We start from the raw sequence: 19,937 nt of genomic DNA, 5'->3' as shown, positions 1-19,937 counted from the left end.
GTTTCTTGATGGGACCTTCACACCCAGCCCTCTGTAGGGCTTTAAGATCAGCCCCACTTGACTTATGAGGACACTGAGGCTCAGGGAGCTGGAGGGACTTTTAGTCAAATACGGGTGAGGGGGTCCTGTTCTTTCTCCTCCATTATGCTGCCTGCCCTTTTCAGGAAAGAGGACATCACTGATGTCTTTTTTTGTGATTAAAAGTATAAAACACACTTGTAGAAAACGTAGAAGAGGATAAAGATAAAAGGACATTTCCCAAAGCCCAGTTTCCAGAGTCAGTCACTCTCTACATTATTATGTATCCTCTGATCAACATTTTCATCATCAAATCTTTTCCAAACGTAATATTCAATGTCTGTATATCCAAGTATGCTGAGAGACCACCATTCACTGAAGCCATCCTATATCGTTGTCTCCTGACGTTTGTTTTCCACTTTTGCTGGTATAAACCACATCTCAGGGAAGATTTCTATAATAAAGCTTTGTTTCCATTCTCAGGAATGTTAAGTAAAATACAATAATTGGATCAGAGAGCATGCATTTCTTTAAGGCCAGGGAAGGTTTCTGAGCAGGGGAGGGATGAGTATTGCAGGGGGCCTTCTTCCCTTTCCAGTATTCCCAGGGCCAAACCCTGTCCTTCCCTTCCCCCCCCCCCACCTCTCCCTACCACCAGCCCCTTGTCACTGAGGACCAGAACCTGCTGACTTGAGGACTATTTCAAATCCTTTGTTGTGTCTTTTCTCCCCATCTCTTCGGGGGAGCTTTCCTGAAGGCTGAGTGGGCTGGGGACCTAGGAGGAGGGGACTAGAGTGAACTTTTGGGAGGGTGAAGGAGAGGGTGACACTTCTTGGGGCTAAGGATGCAGTCTGCACTAGTGTGTGGCATGAGGCCTCGTCACCTCCCCGAAGCCTGCCCGGACGTCCACTGCAGGGTGAGCTTTGGCATTGCCCACAGCACAGAGGCCAGGCTTGGCTTCCCGAGCAGGCGCCCCCTGGGAGTCGGCACAGGTTGCTGCAAAGCCTGCCCCGTGGGGCCCAGCACAGGCCTGGTCTCTAGATTACCCTGATGTGGGAATTTCATGTCTGTCTTTCCCAACGGAGTGTGGGCAGTCCGTTTTCATGTTTTTTCTCCCTTTCATTTATTTTTAAATTTTCTCTTTCCTTTTTCTTCTCCAGTTTCCCCTTCATTTTTGTCACTTAACCATCCCTGTCTACCTCTCGCTGTCTCTTTTCTGTGAGAGTTGTGAACTCTATGCTCTTATCTGGAACTCTGGGCACGCTCTTCACAAAAATGGGCTTATTGCCTCCTGCACACCAGGCACCTAGGAGCAGCAAGACGAGAAGGAGCAGTCCTTCTAGCTCAGTGAGCATCCAGTAGCTCAGTGTGCGGGCAGACCCTGGCCCCCCGTAGCCGCCTTGTCCCTAGTTCCTTTCCTGCGCTCTTTTCCTTTCTACCATGTAGGCATTGTTGTTGGTTCTGTAAAGAAGTGGGTTGGAAGGTGACTTGGACCACAACTGTGTCTCACTCATGCACACAGACAATGTTGCTCTCTCCCTACCCTGTGCCCAGGACTCTGGGGCCTGGTGAATAATGCGGGCATCTCTGTGCCCACGGCACCCAATGAGTGGCTGACCAGGAGTGACTTCATGAAGATACTTGACGTGAACCTGTTGGGGTTGTTGGAGGTGACGCTGAGCCTGCTGTCCCTAGTGAGGAAGGCGAGGGGCCGCGTGGTCAATGTCTCCAGCATCATGGGCCGGCTGTCCCTTTTTGGTGGGGGCTACTGCATCTCCAAGTATGGCGTCGAGGCCTTCTCGGACTCCCTCAGGTATTGAACTGGGACAGAAGCCCTCCCTCAGTCCGCCTGCGTCTATACTTCTGGGGGAGATTTTTCTTTTTTTTCTTTTTTTTTTTTTTTAAGATTTTATTTATTTATTCATAAGAGACAGAGAGAGAGAGGGAGTCAGGCTCCCCGCTGAGCAGAGAGCCCAATGCGGGACTCGATCCCAGGACCCTGGGATCATGACCTGAGCCGAAGGCAGATGCTCAACCATCTGAGCCACCCAGGCACCCTGGGGGAGATTTTTCTAGGGGGTTCATTTCCTCACAGCCTCAGAGGCTCTTCCTTCCAGATGCCTCTCTCTTGCTTTGTGCCAGACATTCATTGGGAAGCACCATCCTATGTTCTGGGTGTTGGAATAGGCCCCAGGCATAGAGAACTGGTTTCACCCATCGCTGCCCTGGGGGAGGGCCCACAGTAGGGAAGTGTCTGAGGCAGCACTGGACCTGAGATCATTTGGCTACAGAGCTCATGTCCATAATTCCTATAATATTCAGCTTCAGGGGGCCCTTCACGTGGGGGTCCAGCATTTGACTCCATTCAATAGTTACTTCTCGGCACTTCTGTGAGTATACAACATAAGTGTCTGACCTAAAAATTCTGACAGCTGAGGGGCGCCTGGGTGGCTCAGTAGGTTAAGTGTCTGCCTTCAGCTCAGGTCATGATCTCAGGGTCCTAGGATGGAGTCCCATGTCGGGCTCCCTGCTCAATGAGAAGTCTGCTTCTCCCTCTCCTTCTGCCCCTCCCCACTCCTCGTGCTCTCTCTCTCTCTCTCTCTCAAATAAATAAATAAAATCTTTAAAAAAAAAAAAAGTCTGACAGCTGAGAAAGGGACAAGTGAGACACAAATGTCGTGACCATCTCTCATGATGGTTGTGACCAAGCCAGTTAGCCATGGTGGTGGGGGTGGCCAGCAGAATGAGGGGAGGGTCCTGGAGAAGGGCCTGAGCTGAGGATTGAAGAAATGAACTTGGCAACCTGGCAAAGTTGAGTGGGAAGGCCTCCTGCGGGAGGGAACCACTCAAGCCCAAGCCCAAGCCGAAGCCCAAGATGAGTCATGGCCTATGCGGCATAGTCCTCCAGGCTACCGGACAAGGCCTGGCTGGACAGGGGTCATGCTGGGCAGGTGGGCATGGGCGGGCAGTGGAGATGGGGTGGGGGTAGGGGGTGGGGGACCGGACAGGCTGCAAACCTTCATGCTGTTGGCAACAGGACCCCGTGGAAGGGGTTTACTCAGGGGAACTTTGTCAAATCAGCCTCTGGGGAGCCCACCAGCTGCAGGGCAGAAGTTGGCTCTGGGTATGAGGCAGGAGGTAAAATGGGCAAAGTCTGGAGATGGATTGGATGTGAGGAGAAATAGGAGGAGATGGCGCGTGAGGGGTGCCCTGCAGCAGGCTAGGCAGGATGTGGGCTCAGCAGCGCGCGGACCATACTGGGAAACACACGCACATTATACACGGACTATTCCTCATCACTATTTTCTCCCCCTGGCCGCTGCTCTTGGAACCTTCCCAAGCTTTTGAGTTGATCCTACCCCAATCCCGAGTTAGGTTTATATCAAGTTTGTTTGTTTGTCGTGTTTGTCCCCGAAGCCTCCCAAGTCCTTGCCCCTCTGCCTGTCTGCCTTGCAGGAGGGAGCTCTCCTACTTTGGAGTGAAGGTAGCTATGATCGAGCCTGGTTACTTCAACACTGATGTCACCAACCCTGAGAAGATTTCTAGGGCTACCCAAGAGACATGGGACCGGCTCAGCCCAGAGGTGAAGGAGCTCTATGGGGAGAAGTTCCTGGCATCTGGTGAGTGAGCTGTGGGCTGGGGAGAAGGAAGCAAACCTTTGTGTGGCCGCCCTGGGCCCATCTCTAGCGCCTCCTACAGACCCAGGTCCCTCCTGCAGTCTCGGAGTCCCCCACACAGTGGGGACATTTTGTTCCATCCCCGTGGTCCCATGTGGTCACCTGGTGACCCCAGGGAAGATCCAGGCTTGTCAGACCTGGGGACCGCTGTTTCCACCAATGCCCTCGTTGTTTGGGGAGGACCCTGAAGCCAGAGGGGGAAGAAGACAGGCGTGGATTCCTGGCAAGCTGGCATGAGAACGGCTGGTTTTCAGGTGCTTAGAAGTCTAGTGTTTGTAGAGACCTCGGTTCTGCAGAGCACATATTCCCAGGAATGGAGCCAGAGGGGGCTTAGTGTGGAGAGCCTTCCTATGGTAGGAGGTGGGACACACTCCGGTGAAATCCATGGATTCCCCCTGGAGATGACCTGGGAGCGGTGGAGAGGTGGGGTGCTTTTAGAAACTCTTCTCTTCAGTTGATCCCAAAGCAAGATTGGAGTGTGAGACTATGTCATTCCTTTTGGACAGTCAAGAAATCAGTTGAAAAGCTGAAGCTAACATGTTGCAACAATCTGCACTTGGTGACGAACTGCATGGAACATGCCCTGACAGCCTGCCACCCCCGCACCCGATACTCCCCAGGCTGGGATGCTAAGCTCTTCTACATCCCCATGAGCTACATGCCCACCTTGCTGGTGGACGCCATGATCTATTGGAGTTCTCCGAGACCCGATAAGGCTCTGTAACCCAAGCCTGGGGTGCATGGTAGGAGGGAGTTGTGTCCTATGTGAGGGTGGGGATGCCTCAGGGGGGAGAGAGAGGTGGAAAGAGGGGGATCTCATGTCACCAAAGACACCCATCTCACCTTCCTCCCCACCTCCTCCTCAGGCTTTCCTGGGATATGACTCAGGATTCTGGAGATATCAGGAGGAAAGAACCAAGTTTCATGGCTGAGGAACAGGGACCCAATAGCACACACACATGCCCTGTTCCTTGAATGGCTTCTAAAGGCTCTGAGCTTTTTTGGCACTCCTGCCACCTTGAGGAATCCATACTCTTGGCAGAGTGTCAGCAGCAGGGAGGTCTCAGCCCCCACCTGCTCTACCTCTGTCCCCCTACTCAGGGTGTCCCCCTCCCACAGGATGGACATAGCCTGGGGGAGTTAATGCCCCTCTCCACTGAAGATACCTAATGCCAGAACAGATGTGAATGGGGACGACCAGCCAGACCCATTAGCCTGAGGAGCCAACTCACAGACCTTGGTTAAAAGGACATGTCTATAATCAGACACAGAGGACACAGAAACCAGCTACTGGGGCGCCTGGGTGGCTCAATCGGTTAAGCGTCTGCCTTCAGCTCAGGTCATGATCTCAGGGTCCTGGGATCAAGCCCCTGTGTCGGGCTCCCTGCTCAGTGGGCAGTCTGATTCTCCCTCTCCCTCTGTGCCTCCCCCCTACTTGTGTGCTCTCTCTCTGTGTCAAATAAATAAAACCTAAAAAAAGAAAGAAAGAAAGAAAAACCAGTTGTTGTCTTGAAACCTTGAAGTCCATTGATTATTTCTGCCTCAAAATAAAAGTTGAAAAGTTTACTTAGGTCTGGTGATTGGAACCGTGGCCTTGGGGAGCAGTGGGGTGTGAGTCCATGAGAGGAGTCGTCAGGTGCCTTCACAGAGATCAAGGGAGCAATGGGATAACCTGGGTGGGATTTCAAGAGGGGAGTGAGATCACCCGCTTCCTTCCACAGAAGTGGGGACTAATGTTTCCTTTCCAGGATTTATCAAGCAATGTGGGGTCACAGGAAACCCAAGGATGGACAGACAGGAGAAGTTGCTGAAGCACTGGCAGGCCCTGGTCCTTTCCCAGGGACATCAAGCCTGCCCCCTCAGCAGCATCCTCTCTGCAGCCCTCTGTTCTCCCCTCCTCTAGATTTATGTCCCCAACTGCAGCCATCCCCAACTTCCCCAGCCCAGATCCCCCTTCCCACATCCTCCAGTGGAGGAAAGTAAGAGTCACTTCTGGACCCCAGTCTTCTGTCCTCTGCTAACCTTTGTTGAGCATCTACTGTGTGCCAGGCAGGAATTCCCTTAATTGCCCAGTGCTTCCTGAGACCGTGACTCTCTATGTCTCCACTATTCTGATGATGTTCTGAGCATGGACTGAACAGAGGAAGCATTTGCAGAGAGTGATGCAGATTCCTGGGCTGAGGACAAACTGCGAGCTGCCTCATCAGGTATCTTAGTTTTCTTCCCTCACTTTCAAACCGAGGCTATGGAGCCTTTAGGGGGATCTGATACTGTAGAATGACACCAATGTTCTTGGTGAAAACAACGAGGTCAGATGTTGCTGTATCATTCATTCTCACCCATGTAGTAGGTGCTGGAAATGGCCTGGAGGAGCTGATGGCCCCTCTCTGCTGAAGATATTGGTGAATAGAGGTGTGGATGGTGTTCAACCACCAGCCCAACCCTTCAGCCTCAGGTACTCAGCAGGGAGACTTGTCATCTGAGAGTGGGGCATTTCTAGCCCTAGGAAAAGAGCCCTTCTCTGTGGTTCCCATTCCCCACTGCATAACCTGCTTTTTGTAGCTGTTGGGAGTTTGAACCCAGGGGAACACTGCCTTGACCATCAGTCAGCAGAGAGGCCCATGAAATGGTGAGTCAGGCCCAGTCCTGTGTTGGGGTAGTTCCAAGTGATCCTTTTCTAAATCCAGAGACAACCCCTGGATGTCACCTGTCTTCTCAAGGATTGGGATACTCCTGGGACTGCTCAGCACTTGAGTGGCATTGTCTGACTTCCCCTAGACAAGATTTCCCTGTTCACTTACCCAGGAGGCAGAGTTTGGACATACCTCCCAGACTGAGTGTAGGTGTTGTGCCTTGGGCTGGGTGGGCCGTAGGTAAGGTTTGCCTCCGCCACTCCCCACCTCTCTCTCACACAAGGTTTGGATCTGCACCCCAGGGGCGTGCCCATGATCTGACCTCTCACTCCCACCACCCTTGTTAGAGAATGACCAAGCTCTCTGGTCTTTCCTGAGGCAACACCTGCGTTATTTGATTCTGAAGCTTATCAACCTTGGTAGATAGTGGAGCATAGAGATGCATCCTTGTCTCTTCACCTTAGGAAATCTATGGCTTCATTTCTATCAGACCCTTTGGACAGGGAAGGTGTGGGTGGCTGGCCCCCAGTCCCTCACGATGAGCTGGTGGCCAGGATCATCTTGGGGAATGGTGTCTCTAGAGGTTTATTCCAAGAGCCACCATAGACCCCAACATCCTTCTGTCCCTGCATCTGAGGGTCCGAGGTGTGGCTCCTCTGTCTCATCTCCTTACTTCTTTTGCTTTACCAGCTTCCCTCCTAACTTCTCTGAGTTCTTTGCCCCATTTCCTGGAATCTCTCCCTCCTCTCCACGTCCTGACTCTGAGAATTTTCCAAGTCTCTGACTCTAGTCTTTTGCTTTTCCCATATGTCATCCCTTCTCAGAACCAAGATTTGGCCCCAGGCCCTTCCTGCAGCTGCCCAGGGAACTCATGACCAGTCCTCATTATCTGGCTGGACCTCATCTCAGTAACGTTCATATCATAACTCTCTATCTCTTGCCTTCCTTCCCTATGCCCAAAGCGTCCTCACCCCTGACTTCTCTTGCCACTTGTGGTTCTACCTGTTATCAGCCCCATACGCTAGAATCCCCCTGACTGGCGCATGCAGGAAGATGGCGGGCTTGGAGTCCTGAGAGCCGTGGGTCACCCTGCCCTCCTCCCATCTGTGTTGTAGCTCCCGAGATCATGGGGCAGTGGCGCGTTCGTTCACAGGCCGGCCTAGGCAGCGGCGCCACTGAGCAGGCTGCGGGCCCAGGTCGTGCTCAGCCTCCAGGACCCGGCGCACTGGGGACGGCACCTGGCCGGAGCGGGAGAAGGCGGGAGAGCTCGCGGGGTGCGAGGCCAGGGACCGCCGGCTGGGCAGCCTGAGTCAGCAGTGGTCTGTATGTGTCCATGAGAAAAGCTCTCAAAGTGAAGAGACCTCGTTTTGATGTATCTCTGGTTTATTTAACTCGAAAATTTATGGATCTTGTCAGATCTGCTCCTGGGGGTATTCTCGACTTAAACAAGGTTGCCACAAAACTGGGAGTGCGGAAATGAAGAGTGTATGACATCACCAATGTCTTAGATGGAATCGATCTGGTTGAAAAAAAGTCTAAGAACCATATTCGATGGATAGGATCTGATCTTAGCAATTTTGGAGCAGTGCCCCAACAGAAGAAGCTGCAGGAGGAACTTTCTGACTTATCAGCAATGGAAGATACTTTGGATGAGTTGGATTGTGCTCAGCAGTTGTTTGAGTTAACAGATGACAAAGAAAATAAAAGCTATCCTTTAACTCTGTCCTTTTTTAAAAAACGTTTTATTTAAATTCAATTTAATTAACTTATACTGTATCATTCGTTTCAGAGGTAGAATTTAGTGATTCATCGGTTGCATACAACACCCAGTGCTCATTATATCAAGTGCCTCCTTAATGCCCATCCCCCAATTTCCCCATTCCCCCTACCCACCTCCTCTCCAGCAACCCTCTTTGTTAACTCTGTCCTTTTCTTTAAAAAATTTCTCCTTCCAAAGCAGGTTATTTTAAATAGTAGGGTCAGCTTGGGGATTTAATTAATATATTCAAAATACAAAATCAGACCTTTGGAAGTTTTAAAAGCAAGTAAAGGTTTAATCGTGTAACCTCAGACGTACACAAATAATTGCCTTTTGCTTGTTTGTATGCTGTTTGTTCAAGTTAAATGCTGCCTCATGACCATGTACCAACATCCATGTTTGCATTTAAAATAAAAATAGTGCCCCCTCCAAAAAAAGAATCCCCTTGACTCCTGGTCTCCCCTACCTCTGTACATCCAATTAGCCACTGTGTCAGTTGGCTTCATAATCCCTTCCTTCCACTGTTACACACCCCCTCCAGGCTTCTCAGCTCACCAGATTACCTAGTGTGTGCCTAGTCGTAGAGGTGGAAGGAAATGCCCACTGGGGTGCCCTGCCCGGGGGGAGCTGATATGTCTTCTGTCCTTAACTTTGTGCATTTGCCTGGTCACTGAGTGAAGAGAGCTCGGCCTGCCTGGAGTACAGTGGGGCTCTTCGTTGGTATCACCTCCCAAGGACCCAGGCTCCAGGCCTCCTCTCTCCATTTTCAGAAACAGCCTCCCTGCAGGAGGGCCCTGCTGTCTCTGGCCTCAGGACCTTGGAGGCACATCTACCCTCGGGGAGACCCTTTGTTTTTCTTCATCTCTCATAATGGAGATTCACCTAAGGGCAGAGAATTCCAAAGAGCTAGTAACCTGAAACACTTCTTTTGGGGTTGGGGGGCGGGGCACGAAACCAATTTTGTTTGTTTTACTTCAGTGAATGTGTCTTAATTTTTTCCTCTGAAAATAAAAATTCAGTTTATTGACATGTCAGCTCTCGTGACAAATGATTTCGATCCCCGGGCCAGAGGTGGGAATTTCCAGGGAGGCTCTCTGGGCTGAGTCCTCCTTTCTCACCTGCACTGCTCAGACCACACAAGATGAGCCACCTCTCAGCATCGACATCACCAACAAGGTCTTTCCCATCCTTGGCAGCTTCACCCATCAGGGCTGGCGGAGAGCGAGAGGCAGCCACCAGGACTGTCTGAGATCACAAAGCTTCAGGTTGAACTTGAATTTCTTGCATCTAAGCTAATTGGTGTGTTGATGTATCCACCTATAGAAATTATAAAGTGGCTCACCCAGGAGCCCTGGGTCTGTTGCCAGCGGTGGAACAGAGGAGAGCGCTTCTCAGTGGGTTCCAACAGACTGCCAGGTGGGGCTCAGAGGACCAGCCTCTCCCACTGTCTCCTGAGCCCAATCTTCTTGGCCATCACCTTCCCCCTGCTCTATGGCGGCTATCACCGATCTCTCCTTTATGTATCGCTGGTTCAAGAACTGCAATCTGGTCCGCAACCTCTCAGACAAGTACGTCTTCATCACGGGCTGTGACTCGGGCTTCGGGAACCTGCTGGCCAGGCAACTGGTTGATCGGGGCATGCGGGTGCTGGCTGCTTGCTTCACTGAGGAGGGGGCTCAGAAGCTTCGGCAGGATACCTCTTGTCGGCTGCAGACCACCCTGTTGGATGTCACCAAGACCGAGAGCATACAGGCAGCGACCCAGTGGGTGAGGGACCAAGTGGGAGAGCAAGGTGGGGCAAATTGCATTCTTTGGCTTTCTCAGTGTCTCCTTCTCTCTTTCTCCCCCAGGCATCTGACAGTGATCAGGGACACTGTTGTTCAGATGCGGTGGGAGAGGTGATGGAGAGAAGGGGGCTGGGGCTCTGGCTCAGTGGGATTGGAAGCCATTGCGTGGTTTGGTCTATTCACATGAAGGAGTGATTTCCCAAGGAAGTTTTCTCTGCCAGAAACTCAGAGGGTTGGGGGGAGACTGCCATAGGATGCAGGAGAAGGAAGATGTGTTCTGTATGTACAAAACCTCTAAAGATGGAATTGCCTCTCTGGGACTTGGGTAGTCCTAACCATCAACTCCTATAGAAATGTAAGCACATTTCTTATTGGGATCGGGCTGGGGGGAGGGGAAAGGGAACACGAGGTTGGACTCCCTGAGTGGGGATGTTTGTTCTCCTTGACTGTGTCAGGCTAGAAGGCAGGGGAGAGAGAGATCTGTCCTCTTCCTCACATCATGGAGGATATTGGGTTGACCTCAGGTTAAGTGCTGACATCAGAGTGACCACTCCTTTTGGGAAAAGAGACTGTGGGCTGACTGGGCTGGGCTGCCCAGGAAGCTTCCTGCATGCAGGGCATGGGCACAGGAACAGGAGGAACGGGATGGTTCTGTTGTGGAACAGCAGGCTGAGGGAAGTCCTGACTCCTAAGGGGACTAGTCTGGGGGCCCCACAACAGGTGGGGGCCAGACAGCCCTGGGGCCCAGGAGGAGCCAAACAGTAACGCCCTGCTTTATTTCTCTCCTTAGCATTTACCACTATCCAATATACAATATGTTTTACTTATTTTTCTTATTTATTGTCTGTTTTCCCTTGCTAGAATAAAGCTTCCAGGGTGGGCCGGGGCGGGGAGGGACTTTTTGTCTCTTTTCCTTATATATCCTTAGTACCCAGGCCGTGTCTGGCATCTAGTAAGGTGCTCAGTAAATTTTTGTTGAATGAACTAATTGATGAATAATTCAGTGAGAGTCAGTCTCTCTTCAATAGGCTGCCTTGCCCAGTGCCCTACATTCAGCCTTGAGCCACTTGTGTTCATGAGTCACTGGATGTATTAGGTTCCCGTTCCTGCTGTAATAAATTAAAGCAGTAACTTAGCGGCTTAAAACAACACAAATTTAGGGGTGCCTGGATGGTTCAGTCAGTTAAGCGTCTGCCTTTGGCTCAGGTCGTGATCCCGGGGTCCTAGATCAAGCCCCCCCCCCAGTTGGGCTCCCTGCTCAACAAGGAGCCTGCTTCTCCCTCTGCCTCTCCCTCCCGCTGCTCATGCTTGCTCTCTCTCTCTCAAATAAATGAATAAAATCTTTAAAAAAAAATAAAACAACACAAATTTATTATCTTATAGTTCTGGAGGTCAGAAGTCCAAAATGGGTCTCACTGAGCTAAAATCAAGGTGTCAACAGAGCTGTGTTGCTTCTGGAGGCTCTAGGGGACAATCCCTTTCATTGCCTCTCCCAGTTTCTAGAGGTTTCCTGCATTTCTTAGCTCATGACCCGGTTCCTCCATCTTCAAGACCAATAAGGTAGGGCCAAGTCCTTTTCACACTGCTGTCTCTCTGGTTCTGTCTTCTGCCTTCTTCTACCACTTAAAAAACCGCTATGATTATATTGGGCTCACCAGGCTAGTTCAGGGTAATCTTCCCATTTTAAGGTCAGCTGATTAACAATTTGAATTCCATCTGCTATCTTAATTCCTTTTTCCCACGTAACCCACCGTGTTCACAGGTTCTGGGGATTAGTATGGGGCCAGCTTTAGGAGGCCATTATTCTGCCTACCGCATTGGGCAACATCCTTGGTCTAAGAAGCACTGGGAAGGTGGGGGGCAGGGTTCCTGGCATGCTTTCTTGTTGCCCCTGAGAGACTCTGGACATGACAGGTTGGCACAGCCTTAAAGCTATTCACACTGCTCTGATGGTTCTCTAGTTGCTCTGTGCAGGAAAAAAAATGAAGGTAGTCCTGGTTTGCCAGCAGGCAGAGCTGTTTGCCAGGGTGATCACAGGTCGTGGCGAGTGTGTGTCCCTTCTCCACAGACAGAGACCACTTGGGTTTTATAGTCTTTGGGTCTCAGGAGCCTCATTTCCTCCTCTGGAAGACAATAGAGTCTCCTCTGGCTGGGAAGGTTCGAGTCCTGCCAGCCAGCTGGTCTCTGGGGTCTCTCTAGTTGGAGGAAGGCAGGAAGATATGGTGGGGGCATGGCCTGTGTGTGGACCCCAGACCTAGGAGGAGGGGTGGACCAAGAGTGGTGTTTACATCCAGACCTGCCATCGGAAGAGAGTGGAATTGTGCTGGGAGGAGTATCTTGTGGCTGCAGGGGTCAAGGTGAGCTGGTGGGATGAGGGGAGGGGAAGGGAAGGGAAGGAGCCAGGACAGTGGGGTTTATGGAATCTTTGAATGAAAGAGCTGGAAAGTGTCCTTAGGTATCACTTAGAGACAGAACATGTTTTTAGCATCAAACATCCTCCTCCAAGTGGAATTTCACTTGGAAGCTCAACATGTAAAACAAATGAAAGTCAAGCCTCCCCTGCATCTTCCTCCCTGAGCGGGTGCTGGGGTTCAGCCTGAAAGAGTCTCAGGATTGCAAACCACAGGCTGGAAGCAACTGTTCTGTCCAGTTGATGAAAGACCTAAGTCTCAGAGATAGGAAATGACTTGTCCAAAGCTGGATGTAGAACTAGAATTGAACTAGAGGCTAGTACTTGAGGCTCTTCAAGCATGGGCCCCTGCAGAGTTGAATGATAATACTTGGCATTATTTCTCTCCATTTATACCAACTCAAATTAAATATCTGAAAGAGAGCCCCTATTACATTTTTTTCAGGATTGCTTTACTTAAATGTGTTACATATTTACTTACGGATATCATTAATGTCCTCTCTGGTTTGTGAGCTCCTTGAGGGATAAGTCTCTGTCTTGTTCATTTTATGTCTCTAGCACCTTCCTCTGTAACTGACAGAGAATAGATAATGGATGGATGAATGGATGAACGTGTGAATGAATGGACTGAGTTTGGTAATGTGCAAAATGGAGTTGGTTTCTTACACTTAGGTGAATAGAGAGGGGGACGCATGAGAGATGAAGGACTTCAACCATTATTTCATTGGTATGAAAATGATATCTCTTCTCCCAGAGCTAACAGCTTAGGTGCTATTAGCTAAGGCCTGGGTTGTAGCTGGTACAGGGTCCCAGCTAGGTCAGTGACAGACTTAGTGAGTCAGAAAAAGGGCCCCTTTAGGAAAAGTAATTAGTAAAAGGCATATCTTCCTCTGGGCGTCATAGCTCCCCGCCTCCCGCCACCAGCCGGGCCATCTTGTGCCTTGGCAGCCCTGGGCTGGTGGGTGGTGGACTCTGACGCTTTTCCAGAGATGCTAATGATTTCTGTGTGGTTCTCTCTCCCTCCATCACACCCCTAGGCCTCTGGGCCCTGGTGAACAATGCTGGTGTAGGCCTGCCCAGTGGACCCAATGAATGGCTGACGAAGGAGGACTTCATGAAGGTGATCAATGTGAACCTGGTGGGACTGATTGAAGTGACCCTCCATATGCTGCCCCTGATCAAAAAAGCTCGGGGCAGGGTCGTCAACATGTCCAGCTCTGGTGGTCGTGTGGCTGTCATCGGTGGTGGCTACTGCGTCTCCAAGTTTGGTGTCGAGGCCTTCTCTGACAGCATCAGGTGACTGGGTCCCCATGCCAAACCGCTCTGGGTGGGAGTCCTGCGGGTTTCACCTCAGGAAGAGAGGGCTAGGGAGGACGGCATGTGGGCAGGGGAGTTCCAGAGGCGGGGAGCTAACACAGCAGCAGGAAGAAGGCTAGTCCTTGGGGACCTTCCCCAAGGACCAGGAGAAGAGGGGTGGTGATAGGAGGCTGTCTTCCTGCCTTCCCTTGAGCTGTCCCAAAGTGAGCGAAACTGTGTTTGGGCTTACGGGAGTAAGAGGGAGAGTCTCTCAAGTAGACAGAGAAGTCTGGGGGCAGACATGCCCATGGGAGACCCTCAGAGGAGGATTCAGGCCTTGCCCTGAATCTTTGCCACTCTCTTTGCCATGTGGCTGTTGGGTGTGGGGCTGAGTGAAAGGAACCTGGTAGGAGGCAGGCTTTGGTCTAGATTCTCTGTTGACTTCTTTCCTGCTGGGTTTGCCTAATGCAAATTGCTTGGGAAAGGGCTGAGGCCCTTATTTGCATGAAGGCAGTGCCAATCTGGTACAGGGCTTGGGGAGCACCTCTAGGTCCCTGGGGAGATAAGCTCCTGTAGGGGGGTCAGAAGTGTGACTCTCCCTGATGATTCTTCGTCATCTAGGGGCCCCAGACTGAGTCTTTCTTCTTTCCCAGGCGTGAGCTCCACTACTTTGGGGTGAAAGTCAGCATCATTGAGCCGGGGAACTATCGAACATCCATCCTGGGCAAGGAGGGCACGGTGTCCCGCATGCGAAGGCTGTGGGAGCGGCTGCCTCAGGAGACCCGGGATAGCTATGGGGAGGAGTACTTCTGCAACTGTGAGTTCTCTGGGAGGGAGAGGGGCTCTCTGAGAGGAACAGCGAGATCTTGGGGATCACTGACTCGTTTTCGTTGCAGAGATAATGGGATGGAGGCTCAGAGGGGTTATGGACCCAAGGCCACACAACTAGTGGCAGAGCTGGGATCTGAGAATAGAGACCAAGGGGGCAACTGCTCAGAGTGGCAGAACGACAGCCTTTGTGGGGAGAGGAGTGTTAGGGGAGATGCTGCCCACTCCTGGCACCTGGCATACATTATTCTGTAGGCAAACAGGTGAAAATGTACTGACATGAGTACAGAGAAGTTATTTGGAGCACAGCTGCTTCACTGCAGTAGGAAACAAATAGGGGGTTCATTGGAGTTGGGGGTGAAGGGTACTTAAACTACGCTGTCCTGCCCTCATCAACTGCTCACCAGGGTCTTGCCCAGAGGAGGTGAATTCCTTGTCTTCCTAGACCATCCCCGAAGTTGGGCCAGCTATTGTTCTTCTGTTTTTCAAGTTTCAATCCCTTATTGACAAGTCTGACTCTCAGGCACCATTTCCTCCAGAGCTCTTATGGCTCTCATCGAAGTAGGGGTCCCAGTGACCTGCCAGAGTCCTGGGGCAAAGGTGCACATCAGGGCCCCATAAGTGTACCATGTGGCTTGTCTCCTATTTGTGTGGTGAGCTTCGGCAGACTTGGACCACTCAGATGTCTTGCACCTATCCTCATATCCTCATACCTGTGCACACGACGTGAACAGAATAGCCCCTCACATTTGTTAGAGCCTTACAACATACCTGTCTGTGCCCTATTAGATCATTTGACCCCCCACAGTGGCCTCATGACCAAGGCAAGGGCCTTTTTTTAAAAAAAAAGTATCGGGGCACCTGGGTGGCTCAGTCATTAAGCATCTGCCTTCAGCTCAGGTATGATCCCGGGGTCCTGGGATCAAGCCCTGCATCAGGCTCCCTGCTCAGCAAGGAGCCTGCTTCTCCCTCTCCCACTCCCCCTGCTTGTGTTCCCTCTCTCGCTGTATCTCTCTCTGTCAAATAAATAAATAAAATCTTTTTTTTAAAGGTCTTATTTATTTATTTCAGAGAGAGAGAGAGTGTGTGCACATGCAAGCATGGGGGGCAGGGGCAGAGGGAGACGCAGACACCCCGCTGGGCAGGGAGCTCCACCCCAGGATTCCAAGATCATGATCATGACGTGAGCCGAAGGCAGATGCTTAACCGACTGAGCCACTTAGGTGCCCCTGTTACTAATTTTTAATAACATCTTTTTTTCTTGCATGCTTTTGTAGAAAATTTGAGAACTCTAGGACCTATCTAGGAGAAAAAAAGAGCCTCCAGTGACTAGGAATCCCACCAACCAGATAGTATTTTTACTTATTTTCTTCCCATTTTTCCCATGCACTTATATACACTTGTTTTCTATTCTGTCTTCCCCACTGTCTACCCTGCTATTATTCATCTTTATTATTCTCCAGAGCAGGTATTATTATCCTCATTTTACAGATGATGGAAGTTTAAGCTCAAAGTCACACAACTAATAAGTGGCAGAACTGGGCACAGTTCTTCTAATTGCTAATTCAACACCAATTGTTGAATTCAGGAAGAGAAATAAGATTATTTACAGGGTGTTTGCCTAAGGGACAACCTGGAGGGTGTGGTAGATCTGCCTGAAATGTTGGATCAGGGATCTGATGGAAAGGGAGTTTGGATAGAATTCAGAAGAAACCATCTCTTACGAAGAGTAACAGAGCCTTTGACTTTCCTTCCCTCTTGTACCTTCAAACAGATACTGACAAGTTAAAAAACATGATGCAGTTGGCAGAGCCAAGGATCAGCGAGGTCACCAACAGCATGGAGCATGCCATTGTTTCCCGGAGCCCCCGAATCCGTTATAACCCTGGCCTGGATGCCAAACTCCTCTACATTCCATTGGCTAAGTTGCCCACTCCTGTGACAGATTTCATCCTGAGCCGGTACCTTCCAAAGCCAGCAGACAGTGTCTGAGCTGGGGAAGTCTAGGGTGGTCAGTGGAGTGTGGAGGAGGGAGGGGGGTGGGAAAAGAGACTGTAGGGTCACAAGAGGTGGTATCAGACATTCTGGGGGACACTTTGCTTGGCTGACACCCACTGCCGGAGAATTTATGGATAACTTCTAGCAGAAGACAAGTGCCTCTTCCCACTCACTGGGGACTCACAGAAACCTGAGGTGGCCTTTGCAGGTGCAAAGACCTACAGCATGGCCCCAAGAACATCTGTCACTCATTCAGGATATGGCTTTTTCTGAACCTGAAAATGTCAATGGGAGGAAACCGAGCTTCTGCTGAATCATGAGCCTCTCTCAGTGATCACTACCACTGGGAAATACTGCAGGATAATCGGGCCCACAGAAGCATCTCAACCACTTTCCTACTGGGTCTCTAAATATGCATTAACCTCGTTCCCACAACCCATTATTTGAAATATGTAGTAGAGCAGACAGGGAGTGCAAGATTATATCAGGTAAAAGTTTATGATATTTTCTTTCTACATAAATCTCTCTGTTCATAGGTGATTGGGATCCACATAAAATAACATTCATTTATTTCATCACCATTGATTAATCTTTTTCAAATATTTATTGAGTGTCTACAACATACCAGGCACTATGTGAGTGCTGGAAGGATGTAAAGATGATTAAATCATGGTCTTGGTTTTTTTTATTGTTTATTTTGTGGTTCTGTTTTTTAGCATAATATCTAGTAGCAGAGATAGGACAAACAGTGATACAAGAAACAGAAATCAGAAAATCACATTTTTAGAGCTAGGAGGAACCCAGAGGCCATCCAATCCAGTAGTTCCCAAACTGTACATTGTAATCGCCTGGTTAATTAAAAACATAGATTCTTGGCCTCAATGTTAGATTATCTGATTCAGTGGCTTGAGATGGGGCCCAGAAATCTGTGCTTGTAACAAGGTGATGAGTCCGATGTCTGTGGGTGCTTGAGAACCACTGATAGCTCCACAGTAGTACTGAGCTCTCAGAGGAGTAAGTGACCTGCCCAAGGCCTCCCAGCGTGATGGCCAAGACAAAACTCAGGTGTTCAGATCCCAGAGTTAATAGTTATAGAGAATACATTTTTGACATTAGTAACATTGTCAAATAAGCCATGAAACTAAATTAAAAAAAAAACACCTTAAATTTCTAAGTCATGTGAAGTTCTATTGAAAAGACTTTTTTTTTTTTTGATCTTGAGGAATGGTTATGTAATAAAGGTCAAATGTGAATTTTTTAAATTAAAATGTCTTTATTTGTGTCTCTTCAACATCCGACTGAACTTGAAAATAGCCAAAATGAACACTAATTACCTCTGCAAAGACCCCTTTTCCAAATAAGGTCACATTCACAGGTTCCAGGAATTAGGATGTAGACATATCTTTTGGGGGGCTACTGTACAACCCACTAAGTCTGTTATTTGCAGCACTTTTATTCCTGACACCAAATTGTGTATCAGGTAGGATGCATTGAATAGCAAGTGACAGAAAAGCCAATCACATTGGCTTTAACAATAAAGAAAGAGGACAGGACTCAATGGCTGAATAATGGCATCGAGGCTGCAGGTTCTTTCTACTTTGCTCTGCCATCTAGTTTTGGCTTTATCCCACTTATCTTTATTGTTTCTTCCTCCAACCTTCATATTTTTAGAGAAATTACTGGAATTGGGGAAAGAAACAAAAGGGAATGTGACTTGTGGGTGCACATAGTGTCTCAGAGAAGCAGGCCCTTTTCCCCAAGACAAGGAGATTCACTCTGGCTGATAAGAGAAGAGAATGAGGTTTGGCTCTTCCAGAGGAGGAAGGACCATTCACTTTGTGGAAGCACTTAGGGGAGGTGGCAAGACTCAAAAGAGTGCCAGCTGCATTGTGTGTTTAGGTAGATGAGACCCTGGGCGACTTCCTATAAGACACCTGTGTCCCACCATAGCAGGAAGCCAGTAGAGATTCACCAGATATAAAGAGCATGTAGACTGGAATGGCAGACATTGAAGAGGTAACCTATGCAGATGGAAGACTTGATTTTTTGCTCTAAGGGCTATCCCCCTATCACCACCCTATCATTAACAGTTAAGGTGTTTGTTTGCTTTTTTTAAATTTGTGGACTGAGATTCAAATCTGCTCCAATATTACAGTTTAGTTTCTTTCATCTTAGGATTATAACTTTTCTTGTATAGCTTTTGTACTTTCCTGAAGTTTTAAATTGCCTTTTCTTATTCACTTACTCAGCCTCTTAATCAAATTATGTCCACACGTTTTTTGTTTTGTTTTGTTTTGATTTCAAGCAGGGAAGTAATACGATCTGATTTAAATTTTGAAAAGGGGCTCTGTGGAGACTGAAATGAGGGAGCAATGGTGGAAGCAAGGGGACCATTGCATAATCCAAGCAAGAAATAATGGTTCTTTAGGTTAAAGTGGTGGTAGTGGGGATGATGAGAGTGGATGAAATCAGTATATAATTTGGAGACAGAACCATTGAAGGATTTTAACCAGTTACTCTGTCAAAAAAAGACTTTATTGTGCTGCTACTATGTGCCAGGTGTAGTTCTAGATGCTGGAGTTAGAGTAGTAGACAAGACTCCTCCAAGCAGTTTATATTCTGATGGGGTGGAGGTGTTGGGCAATAGACAAACAAAAAAAATTAATGAAATAATTTTATATACTGATAAATGCCATTAAGCAGAGAAAATTTAGTAATGTAATAGAAGACCAGGGAGGTTGTTTACCTTTTTTTTTTAAACCAATGTTATTGAGGTAAAATTTATATTAAACAAAATGCATCTTTTAACTATAAAGTTTGATGAGTTTTGACTTATAAATATACCTGTGCAACCATCATTAGTCAAGATATAGGACATTTCTCTCATCCCAAAAAGCTACCTGGTGCATCTTTGCAGTTGATCTTCCCTCTTTTCAATAACATTGGTTTCTGCCCAGGTTCCAGACAACCACTGATGTGCTTGGTGTCTCTACAGATCTGTTTTGAGGCTACTTATTTTTTTTTCATTTCTTTTTAAAAAATTTTTATTTATATTCATTTTAGTTAACATATGCTGTATTATTAGTTTTAGGGGTAGAATTTAGTGATTCATCAGTTGCATATAACACCCAGTGCTCATTACATCAAGTGTCCTCCTTTTTTTTTTTTTAAGATTTATTTATTTATTTATTTATTTGAGACAGAGAGAATGAGAGAGAGAGAGCACATGAGAGGGGGGAGGGTCAGAGGCAGAAGCAGGCTCCCTGCTGAGCAGGGAGCCCGATGCGGGACTTGATCATGACCTGAGCCGAAGGCAGTCGCTTAACCAACTGAGCCACCCAGGCGCCCCAAGTGTCCTCCTTAATAATGCCCATCACCACGGCGCCTGGGTGGCTCAGTTGGTTAAGTGTCTGCCTTCAGCTCAGGTTGTGATCTTGGAGTCCTCGGATGGAGGACTCCCTGCTCAGGCTCCCTGCTCAGGCGGGAGTCTGCTTCTCCCTCTCCCTCTGCTCCTCCCCCAGCTCATGTTTT

General features: G+C 48.9%; 2 protein-coding genes across 2 annotated transcripts in view; both read left to right on the top strand.

The window, feature by feature from the left end:
• LOC102746404 (retinol dehydrogenase 16) overlaps positions 1–5,261 on the top strand; it is a 6,640-nt gene extending 1,379 nt beyond the window's left edge. The window contains exons 2-4 of the mRNA XM_081821264.1: positions 1,573–1,831; positions 3,475–3,638; positions 4,202–5,261. Coding sequence (XP_081677390.1) covers positions 1,573–1,831; positions 3,475–3,638; positions 4,202–4,419 — 641 coding nt within the window. The 3' untranslated portion in view covers positions 4,420–5,261. The remainder of the gene's footprint in view (positions 1–1,572; positions 1,832–3,474; positions 3,639–4,201) is intronic.
• Positions 5,262–9,348: 4,087 nt separating this feature from the next.
• Positions 9,349–16,507, top strand: LOC102745793 (short-chain dehydrogenase/reductase family 9C member 7). The gene is made up of 4 exons (XM_081821877.1): positions 9,349–9,879; positions 13,322–13,580; positions 14,234–14,397; positions 16,183–16,507. The coding sequence occupies exons 1-4, from the start codon at positions 9,579–9,581 to the stop codon at positions 16,398–16,400; spliced, it is 942 nt and encodes a 313-aa protein (XP_081678003.1). The 5' UTR covers positions 9,349–9,578; the 3' UTR covers positions 16,401–16,507.
• The last annotated feature ends 3,430 nt before the right edge of the window (positions 16,508–19,937 follow it).

Source organism: Leptonychotes weddellii, chromosome 5, assembly GCF_054177405.1.
Source record: "Leptonychotes weddellii isolate Sample4059 chromosome 5, ASM5417740v2, whole genome shotgun sequence".
NCBI classification, from domain to species: domain Eukaryota; kingdom Metazoa; phylum Chordata; class Mammalia; order Carnivora; family Phocidae; genus Leptonychotes; species Leptonychotes weddellii.
This window is presented reverse-complemented; position numbering and strand designations above follow the sequence as displayed.